Raw genomic sequence first — 10921 nt, forward strand, 5'->3', positions numbered from 1 at the left:
ACTCCATTCACATGGCGATCAAAGGTAAGTGCAGAGTCGATTTTTAACCGAAGATTGGTAATCGAGCTCTTCAGGTAAGGGGTCAGAGCAGCAAGGTCAACATCAGGGATGTCAGAGAAACGATTCGGGCCAAACAGAATTGCTTCCGTTCTACGTTCATTAAAATTTAAAAAGTTTTGAGCCATCCATGACTTAACATCACTAAGCATATAGATGAAATGCAACTTTGTGTTTACGAAAGATCGCACCCAGTGGCAGGAGATATAATGAAAACAGTAATGGCCCAAGAATAGATCCCTGTGGTACACCCCATGACAGAGGGGCCACAGAGGACGATGACGAGCCCAACTTAACACAGAAGCTCCTGTTTGAGAGATATGATTTTATTCACAGGAGTGCCAAGCCAGAAAGGCCCACACAATGCTGTAATCAAGAGATCAGAAGGTCGTGATCCACTGTGTCAAATGCAGCAGTCATATCTAGTAGTATAAGCACTACGTGTTTACCACAGTCCGTCGCTACCAGGATATCGTTTATAACCTTTATGAGAGCTGTCTCTGTGCTATCAAATGGCCTAAAGCCGGACTAAAAAAATTCAAACATTTGAGAGTTGTTTAGATAATCCATCAGCTGAGTGTGAACAACCTTTCCCAAGATCTTACTCAGAAAAGGAAGTTTAGAGATGGGTCTAAAATTTGACATTACTGAAATATCTGAGCCTGGCTTAAGGGATAAATAATTGCATGCTTAAACTCACTTGGTACTTGACATGACAAGAGGCTGGTATTGATTATGTTCAGAATATGTGGTCCAACAGTAGGAAACACCTCTTTCAGAAAACGGGGATGAACGACATCATTCGGAGAACCGCATGGTTTAGCAGTTAACACAAGCTTCTCTAGTTCAGGTAGAACAATTGGTTGGAAAGCAATAAGAAAATTTAAACAGGGAACATGCACAGCCGGGCCAACAGAAGATAAAGTTATTACACCTCAGAAGATTGCAAAAGAACATGATCCTGTGCATTCAGTACAGAATTAATGGTATTATACAGAACACGAGGGTTATGTGAATTAACAGCAATAAGTTGTGAAAAATAGGAGTTTTTGGCAGTCTTTACTGCCCTCTGATAAGCTTTCCAGCTCGTCTTAAGAGCTTCCAGAGAAACGTAGAGCATGTCCTTTTTCCATCGTCTTTCACATCTCCTACATTCTCTTCTAATGGCTCGAGTAAAATCGGTTAGCCAAGGGCTGGACTTGGGTTTACACTGCCTGAGTCTTAGAGGTGCAACAACATCAAAGGCAGATTTACAAACAGAGTCCAGGTGAGATAGTAATCCATTTACGGAGGATGACTCAGAGGGACTGGACACAAGTTGTTCAAATAGTGTTGGAAAATCCTCAGCAGTATCTGAGCCGAAGGCACGATAGCATCGCATAGGTGCAGCCGGTTTAACAACAGGACTAAGAGGAACAACGTCAAATAGAATGGGCATATGGTCAGAGAATACAGCATGCGCCACATGTAAGATACAGACAGATAATCCATATGATAACTCCAAATCACAGTCAGCAAGAAACTCTGAAAACTCAGATAAAAACTCCTTGTTATATTTAGGAGGCCGATAAACTATTGCACACAGCAATGAAGGCGAGTGGCCCAGTTCACACAGGCAAAGTTCAAAGCTGGTGTGACGTGTCCATGAGGATAGTTGCTTAAACTCAAAGTGTGATTTTAAAAAAACAGCTAACCCCCCGCCATGACCAGAAGCTCTTGGAGCACTAAAATAAGCACAGCCAGCGGGCAGCAGTTCAGAAAAAACGCTTAACTCACCGGGTGAACTCTAGGTTTCAGTCAAACAGAGGAAATCCAGTGCATGGGAAGAAAAGAAATCCTTCAGGATGAAGGTCTTATTCGCCACCGATCTGGCATTTATTAAACCCAACCTGAGGGGAGCTGGAAGACATGTCAGTGAAATTAAGAGTCAGGGGATGAGGGGAATGACCCGCCAATTTCCAGAGGCGAGGTCACTGAGGCAGTTAAACAACTCCTTGGTGGCAGAGCCCCTGGTGTTGATGAGGTCCGCCCCGAGTTCCTGAAGGCTCTGGATGTTGCAGGGCTGTTCTGGTTGACACGCCTCTATAATGTTGCATGGAGATCAAGGGCAGTACCCCTGGGCACCCCGGCGTGGTGGTCCCCATCTTTAAGAAGGGGGACTGGAGGGTGTGTTCCAACTACAGGGGGATCCCACTCCTCAGCCTCCCTGGGAAAGTCTATTCCAGGGTGCTGGAAAGAGGAGTTCGTCCGCTAGTCGAACCTCGAATACAGGAACAACAATGCGGTTTTCGTCCTGGTCGCGGAACACTGGATGATAGGTGTCAATAGGAAATTGTACTTAAAAGTCAGTATAATCTTTTAATTATATAAGTTTGTATATGGTAGAATACTGCATGTAAACATTAGTGTTTAGTTGGTGGCATAGTGAAAGAATGTCTCATCCTAGGGGGCCTGTAACACTTCAAGGTGTTTTAGCGTCCACCCCCACATCCTGGGAGCATGGGGAGAGGTCGTACCTTGTTTTATTGTTTTATTGTTTTAACGTAGCTATGTCTGTTTTAGTCTAACTGCCTTTTGTTTAGATGAACTGCTGGACTTCTTCACTGTGTTACCCAGGGTGAACCATCTAGGGTGAGGGGGAGACTACCCTCTTCCTGACCAAGGATGTTTCCTTTTGTGCTTTTATGTTATATGACCCTTTGATCAGCAGCACCACACACACACACACACACACACACACGCACACAAACGTACACCTCCACATTTTAATGTAAAGAACAAACGCTCACTGAAGTATAAATAAAGGCCGGGGCAGTTCCTCAGCACGAGTCTCAGTTCTGGAGGCTGCCCTTGCTAGCAAGAAGTTCTGTGTGTTTCTCTTCTCTGAGTCTTTACTGAAGAAGTGTTTTAGAATAAATTTCTTAACAATAGGTTTGTAGTGTAACAAGTGTCACCTGGCAGTTTGTTGCTTTCTGCCAGGTGATTGGCTGAAGAGCTGTGAAAAGGTAGTGGGTGTGTGGGGTGAAGTGAGCGCTCTTCTGTGGAAAAAACCAGAGGCAATTAATTCACTCAGGTGCGAGTGGGTATACTGTCGGTAAGAGACTTTTGCCATTTTTGTTTGGATCGTTTGCTATTGCATGTGCCTATTTTTAATGTGTCATTGGACTTTTTTAGTGTGACCACGAATTTTAATAGAAGAATTGATCAAGCCCTAGATCGACTGCGCGCAGGGAAACTGATCAATATTGTAGGTATATTGAGTGTTTGTTTTAGCTTCATGATTTTGAATGGTTTTATAAAATTGCTATTTTATTGGGTAATATTTTAATTGATAATGTTGTTTGTTTTTCAGCTGTGCTGTCTCTGCTGTCCTTTTTTCGTTCTTTTGATTGATTTGTAATTTTGTTTTGGTTAGTCCGTCCAGCCGTAAAGGCGGTTATTGATTGAGAGTAAGTTGTGTAAGGGCGGACTAACCTCCCTTTTGTTTTTTTTGTTTAATTGTTTGTGCCACTTCCCTTTTTCTCCCAGATCACAGGCCATACATAGCACTGATTCCCAGCTGCGCTGAGACCTGAATTGTTTGCAGTGTGTGCCACGATTGCAGGGTGCATGGGAGTTTGCCCAACCAGTCTACATGTGTTTTGTGGACTTGGAGAAGGCATTCGGCCGTGTCTCTTGGGGTGTCCTGTGGGAGGTACTGTGGGAGTATGGGGTGTCTGGCCCATTGCTACAGGCCATTCGATCCCTATACAACCGTTGGTAAGAGCTTGGTTTGCATTGCCGGTAATAAGTCGGACTCATTCCCGGTGGGTGATGTGCTCCCCCAAGGCTGCCCTTTGTCACCGATTCTGTTCATAATTTTTATGGACAGGATTTCTAGGTGGAGGGCTTTAACTTTGGTAGCTTCAGAATCTCATCTCTACTTTTTGCGAATGATTTGGTTATGTTGGCTTCATCAAGTGAAGGCCTCCAGCTCGCACTGGAACGGTTCGCAGCCGAATGTGAAGCAGCGGGAATGAGGATCAGCACCTCCAAATCTGAGGCCATGGTTCTCAGCCGAAAAAGGGTGGAGTGCCCACTCCGTGTCGGGGATGAGTTCCTGCCCCAAGTGGAGGAGTTCAAGTATCTCTGGGTCTTTTCCGTGAGTGATGGGAGAAGGGAGCCAGAGATTGACAGACGGATTGGGGCTGCGGCTGCAGTAATGTGGACGCTGCACCGGTCTGTCATGGGGAAGAGGGAGCTGAGTGTAAAAGCGATGTTCAGGAGCTGTGTGTAGTGACCGAAAGAACAAGATTGCAGGTACAAGCGGCGGAAATGAGCTTCCTCCAAAGGGTGGCTGGCCTCTCCCTTAGAGATAGGGTGGGAAGTTCTGCCATTCGGGAGAGGCTCAGAGTAGAGCCGCTGCTCCTCCACATCGACAGGAGCCAGTTGACATCTGACAAAGATGCCACCTGGGCGCCTCCTAGGTGAGGTGTTGGTGAGGTGAGGCATGTCCCACCGGGAGGAGGCCCCGGGGCAGACCCCTGACACACTGGAGAGATTATACCTCTCGGCTGGCCTGGGAATGCCTTGGTGTTCGCCCGGATAAGCTGGAGGAGGTGGCTGGTGAGAGGAAGGTCTGGGCATCTCTGCTTAGGCTGCTGCCCCCACGATCCGGCCCCGGATAAAGCGGATGAGGATGGATGGAATTATAAATGTTTTGACCACTATGAGTAGGGTTTTCTCTGTTCTATCATGGCGATTAAAGAATAGGGTTAATAATGTGTCTGAAGATAAATATGAAGAAGTTTGAGTCCTTTCAGAAATGTTGTGTCTTTCCAAATAACTGAACAACAGTTTTTCCTTTTTGCTCCAAATAGAAGTGACATACTTGATCAGGGTTCATTTAAAGGCTGACAGAAGCGGGGTGGTGATAGAGAGATGTTTGACAGGACAGTTTTTCAGCCTCCACAGGTTCATGTTGTGCTCCATCAGTCAGTGAAGATCAGGTCAGTACTGATGAGGCTGTAGAGTGTGTGAGTGATGAGAGTGAGGCTGCTGAAGATCTGATGATAGCAGATAAAAACCAGCTGCAGAGACTTTGAGCTTCTGTGGAAGCAGAGAGAGAGAAAAGATTGACATGAATGTCAAAGCTAACAAAGGTGAAGTTTGGAGCTGTGATGATGTTCATGGTATCAGAAGCTGATATGGCTGCTTAAGACAACCCAGGTTAGGTGTGTGTTAAAGCAGAGGAACACAGTGCAGCCTAACACAGGCCCAAACATGACAACAAAGCAGGATTCAGGCTCTGTGAAACGATTTCAAACAGAAGCTGGAGAAGAGAAAGGACTCTGTTGGAATGACTACAGAAAGAAGGCAGCCGAGACCAGTGTTTCCATGGAGCCCAGTCTAACATTCATTTATACACTAACGCACAGAAGTGAATGGAAAATGAATCCCTAGTTTCAAATGTAGAAATAGTTCTCAGTTCATTTACAGAGTTTAATACAGTTCATGATCAAATAAGAAATGTTCCAAACAGCAGCTGAGAAGAAATCTTCTTCAAAAAGTTGAATCCAATTCCAATAGTTTGAGATGCATTTGAATGCAGCGTGAGCAGTTCACTGCCTAACCCCATAAAGACTGTCGGTCTGAATTTTTCTTTATTTCTATTGGCTGTCAGTGAGATTTGTGATGGACCCTCGCCACCTGAGTTTGAATGATCAGCTTCTTTTCCTTCTTCAATAATTAGTCATACAGGACACACAGTGTGTCTACAGAAAAGCTGAAATCATTATGGAGGCCTCACTGGAATATGGTAATGAAATAAAGCAGTTTGAGCTTTTTCATGAGTGGAAATCCATTGTGATTGTGAGCTGCTACAGCCTCCAGATTAGCCAGCAGCTGATCCTGCTCAACATTTTCTCACCAACTTTAATGGAAGTGTGATGTTTTCAGCTGGAGTGATGGTGAGGGTGGCCTCCCTCTCCTCTCCCTCTCCTCTTCTCTTCTTCTTCCTCTTTCATTTGTAAAGCCACTTCTGCTGCTTTTATTCATTTGGAAGTCACATAGCTGAGTTTGGGAGATGCTAACAGATTGATAAAAATCACATTTGAATTTCCAATAAAGGACTCCACAGCGTTGAGTAAAAATAATGACAGTAGATGTTTATGTGAAAGCAATAGAAACAAATTTGTGTCTGATGTTCTTTCGCTGTTGCACTTTGGTCTTGTTAAGGGTTCGATATTGAGGACGAGAGTATAAACAACCATGGTCCAGAAGAGCTTCGTCAAACAATTGATTTTAATGAACACATGTGGTGAGATGTACACTGCATAACATCAGCTGTAGATCTCCGCCCAAAAAGACACTTCAGATTGCTTTTGATTCATCAGGGTTAACGTAGTTTCACTTCCTGGATGCAAAGCATGCTCTGCAAACCTACAGTTTCCTGTCAAGATTTTTAGGCCCAGACTATACTCAGAGTTGGGCCTTTATTTTATAGTGCAATATAATCTGCATATAAACATTTAAGATTATGAAAAGCATTCAAAAGCATTTAAGATTATAGATTCAACTCAACAGTTTAAAGTGGTTATAACTGCACCTGTAATAAAGGCTAATTGGGTGCCAATATGTTTAAACATCTGAATACAATATCAATGCTGTAGATTATATTATTAATGGAAGGGTAATGATAATGATTATGAACAATAGCAGGAAAATATTTCTCTAATCTCCACAGTCTCTATGTGCAGCTGGCTGTGAGACCAGTGCTCAGGGACCGTCTACAGTGTTGTTAGTCCAGGTCAGAAGATGACTTGTTGGAATGAAAAGGAGCTTGTAGTTTGTCTACTTTAATGATGTGACTGGAAAAAGGTGTTGGACTTAAAATATGTCCATTTCTTCCTAACTTTACTTTTAAAGGTAAAGCCATGTGGTTCCTGGAATGAAAAACACGACTTTTTCATGTTTTTTGTGATAAATTTAGGACTTTAATTTGAAAATGCAGAGATTTATCTTTTGTTGTGTTTGTTTGAAGGTGCTTCTTGTTGGCTTCAGCTTTTTTGAGTTTCCATTTTCTAAACTTCTACATTGTGAACCTTCTTCAGCTCTGAACAGATGATGAAACACTGAATGATTTCAAGCACATACTTTGTCTAATAAACTTACATTTATTCTTCATACAGACTGGGGAGCTGTGGTTTGTCAAAGATCAGCTGTGATTATCTGGCAGCAGCGCTGAAGTCTAACCCCTCCCATCTGAGAGAGCTGGACCTTAGAAACAACAACTTGCAGGATTCAGGAGTGAAGCAGCTGTGTGGTTTTCTGGAGAGTCCAGGATGTAGACTTGAAATTGTGAGGTCAGTCACCATGTTTGTATGTAGTACACTTAACCTGTGTTTCCATATGCTAGGAACTTCCTGTTGTTCTAAGGAGGACTGGAAAATGTGTGAAAATCTCCCAGTCAGTTCACAGCACACTTCAATCATTTTCCTCCCATGTCTTATGCTGATTCAGTGTCACATTCATCTTTGGTCCTTGTTCTGCATCCCCACCATGGACTTCATTCCTTTCCAAGCCAGCCTTGAGTGTCCTTTATTCAGCTCATCCTCTGCTTTACTTTTAAATAATAATTTTGTGAATTTTAGTGATCCCTGTGGGGAAATATGTATAAAGCAGTGGGGAGCCACTAAGTAGGCACAGCGGGAGCACTGAGTACGGACGGTACCTTGCTCATGGGTACCTCAGGGTAGCCATTCAATGGATTCAAACAACCAACCTTCCGACAATGGAGCAATAACCTTGTCTACTGAGCTATCCCTGCCCCCCTTTTAGCTGCTTTATCTCTCTTTGAACAAGTTTATGTGCCTCAATCTTTTTCTTCTCTCCCTCATAACAAGACAGCTTCTTCTGCCTGAGAACATGTTGGAGTGATTTACTAATCCATGGCTGCTTATTGGGAAAATACTTCCTGTTTTCAAAGTAATCCCCAATTTTCCCCAGAAAGAAATGTAAGTAGAAATCAATGATCTAAGTGAGAACATGAGCCTTTAAAAAGTCCCAGTGGGTGCAGTCAAAGCAGTCCCTCAGTCCCAGTATAGAGTCTTTGGTCCAGACTGGAACAACTGTGTGCCCAGTTTGAGCTCTCTTCAGTCCTTTGATCTGACAGACCCAGAGGGGCCATCACATCACATTTAGAAGCTCCCCTAATGGAGCAACTACACACGTCCAATACTTAGTCTGTCTTATTGGATCAACTGGAAGAAATGATTCAAGGACTTAGTCACAGAACAGAGATTTAAATCTCCAAACTCAAACTGGCGGCATCGGGGCATATAGTCTGAAAAGTCTGCACAGTTTCCTGTTTGAAGCTGCTTCCTGTTGGCTTCAGCTGTTTGGAGTTTCCATTTTCTAAACTTCTACACTCTGAACCTTCTTCAGCTCTGAACAGATGATGAAACACTGAATGATTTCAAGCACATACTTTGTCTAATAAACTTACATCTTTCACTCTTTGTACAGATTGAGAAGCTGTGGTTTGTCGAAGATCAGCTGTGATTATCTGGCAGCAGCGCTGAAGTCCAACCCCTCCCATCTGAGAGAGCTAAACCTGTGGTTAAACAAGCTGCAGGATCCAGATGTGAAGCAGCTGTCTGACCTTCAGCAGAGTCCAGACTACAGACTGGAGACTCTGAGGTCAGTAGCTTATTGATTGGAAACAAACACTTCCTGTTTCTGCCTTAATGGTCACTATAGTAACGGCTGACACACTCTGATCAAACACTGTCAACAGCTAATCAGCTCTCTGAAAAAAGCAGCACACAGACCAATGGCTGCATTCATTTCCAAGTTTAAAGCAGTGAAGAACACAGTCTGTAGGTGAGGAAGAATTTAGTGAGAGCAGATGTTTGGATGAAATTCCTCCAGTTAACAGCTGGAACCGTCCATCTGGATTGTTGGGGTTCCTTAAGAGCTCAGAGTTGAAAGACCAAGGTTATTGTGTTTTTACAATAACCTTGGTCAGACTGCTATACAAAACATAGAATACAAATGTTTCATACAGCATTTGTATTCTATTTTATCCTATTGTATATAATATTTTATTTTGTTTTATTGTATATAGTATTTTATTTTATTGTATTATGTAAATTTGTGTACATTATCTTATTCTTATTCTATTCCAGTGTTCTCTAATTTTTGCTATATAATTTTGCACTGTCCACTTTCTATTGTAACAAAATAAATTTTCAACTTGTAGGACTAGTAAAGGTTATCTTATCTTATCTTGTCTTATCTTATTCTAATGAATGAAAGTCCAAAAAACATAGAAGTGAGAAAAATTTTCATTAACTTCAATAAAAATCCAAAGATTAGAAAAAGTGAAGCAACAATGAGTCCTAGTACAGTCCCAGCACTGAAGTCCCTGCTGCTCTTTATACTGGATGTGCTGCATCACTGACTGACAGCTGATGAAGAGTCTCTAAAAACACTCGTTTATCTCCTCTGCTCTTCCTTCTTCTCTCTGCAGGTGGAGCTGATGATGGTAAACAGGACGGTGAGAGAGGATGAGCTGTGTCCCGATTTGATTTTTTATTTGTATTTTTTAATGAAATATATGACATATACTCTCATATATACTATGTAATCATATATACTTGTATACACCATACATATACATACACCTGAGTGTTTTATATGATGGAATCACTGAGCATTTAACCTACATGCTGAAATCACAAGACCCAAAGGTCAAATATGGAAGTCCTAGTACAATAATATTTGACCCAAAGGTCAAATATTATCTACAATTATATTAATAAAACTTTATGCCATTTGCTTTGTGAACACATGTTGATCAATACTGTTTGAAACAATGTCTTAAGGCCAGCAGTGACTAGCCCAAACATGGGGTTAATTCAACTTGCCAATGCTAAAGTATGGGACCTCTTTTCTCTGCTCTCTTTTGTGCTTATCTATTTTAGCCCCACTGGGTATGCACCTGGGGTGCTGTTTTCTCACCTCAACCACCAGTAGGTGAGAAAATTTCTTTCTTAGCATAGATAGCAGTTTACTTCAGGTAAGCGCACCTAACAAAATTGTCGAATTGATTAACTTGAATTGACACTGCAACCTTCCACGCCATTCAAGTCACCATGTGTCCACCCAACGCATAGTTACGTTTGTCAGGAGGTGCACGTCAGGTCACGTGGAAGGTTACGGCGTAAGTTACTCAGATTACTCACAGAAGTCTAAATCAACTGTCAGTCTGAGTCGAGTCAGCCGAGGTTCAGAACAGTGGATCCTCACATCGCTCATTCAGAGACTTCCTCAGGTATTTGTGTGAGTACAGAGAGACACAGCTCTGCTTTATTCATAATTACTAGTCAATAAATGGGCCTACAATCATTTTATAGCACAATCAAATGTAGGAGTGTCATGTGACCTGGGGGAGAAAGATATAGAAGTCCTCCCTGACTGCGTCTACATCACAGCTCAGAGGTTCAAAGGTCTTAATGTCCAGCTTTATGTGATTAAATATGATCAGAGTGCTGAAACAGAACTTTTCTCTGTTTCCTAATAATAAAGAATTTTTATTGTTAATCAAAGATAAATGAGTCCTTTGTGAGAGGAGCAGGTCAGCAGGTTGGATCTAAGGTTCATGTTGAAGACTCCAGCAGAGACACTAGAGGGGGAACCTCAGTCCAACCTGTGAACCTGTCAACTGATTGTGTGATTTTTGGCTTCATCTGCTCATTGTTGCTGTGTTAGATGGTTCATTCAGTAGGATTTGGATGACATCACACTTCCACTGGAGGCCCAGCTGCTCTCCTGCTGGGGGATTATCATGAACACAGAACTCGGGGATAAGAGCATCTTTAGG

At 42.5% G+C, this 10921-nt stretch overlaps 1 protein-coding gene and 1 long non-coding RNA gene across 3 annotated transcripts in view; both read left to right on the plus strand.

The window, feature by feature from the left end:
• Positions 1-10921, plus strand: part of LOC113015623 (NACHT, LRR and PYD domains-containing protein 12-like) — a 28147-nt gene extending 17226 nt beyond the window's left edge. The window contains exons 10-12 of the mRNA XM_026157678.1: positions 7227-7400; positions 8563-8736; positions 9569-10921. Coding sequence (XP_026013463.1) covers positions 7227-7400; positions 8563-8736; positions 9569-9578 — 358 coding nt within the window. The 3' untranslated portion in view covers positions 9579-10921. The remainder of the gene's footprint in view (positions 1-7226; positions 7401-8562; positions 8737-9568) is intronic.
• Positions 3091-3629, plus strand: LOC113019765 (uncharacterized). Of its 2 annotated transcripts, none has more exons than XR_003272078.1 (3): positions 3091-3151; positions 3232-3304; positions 3586-3629. It is a non-coding gene; the product is annotated as an uncharacterized LOC113019765 (long non-coding RNA). The 2 variants fall into 2 exon arrangements; XR_003272077.1 differs by lacking the exon at positions 3586-3629 and adding an exon at positions 3410-3435.

Source organism: Astatotilapia calliptera, chromosome 3 (genome assembly GCF_900246225.1).
Source record: "Astatotilapia calliptera chromosome 3, fAstCal1.2, whole genome shotgun sequence".
Taxonomy (NCBI): domain Eukaryota; kingdom Metazoa; phylum Chordata; class Actinopteri; order Cichliformes; family Cichlidae; genus Astatotilapia; species Astatotilapia calliptera.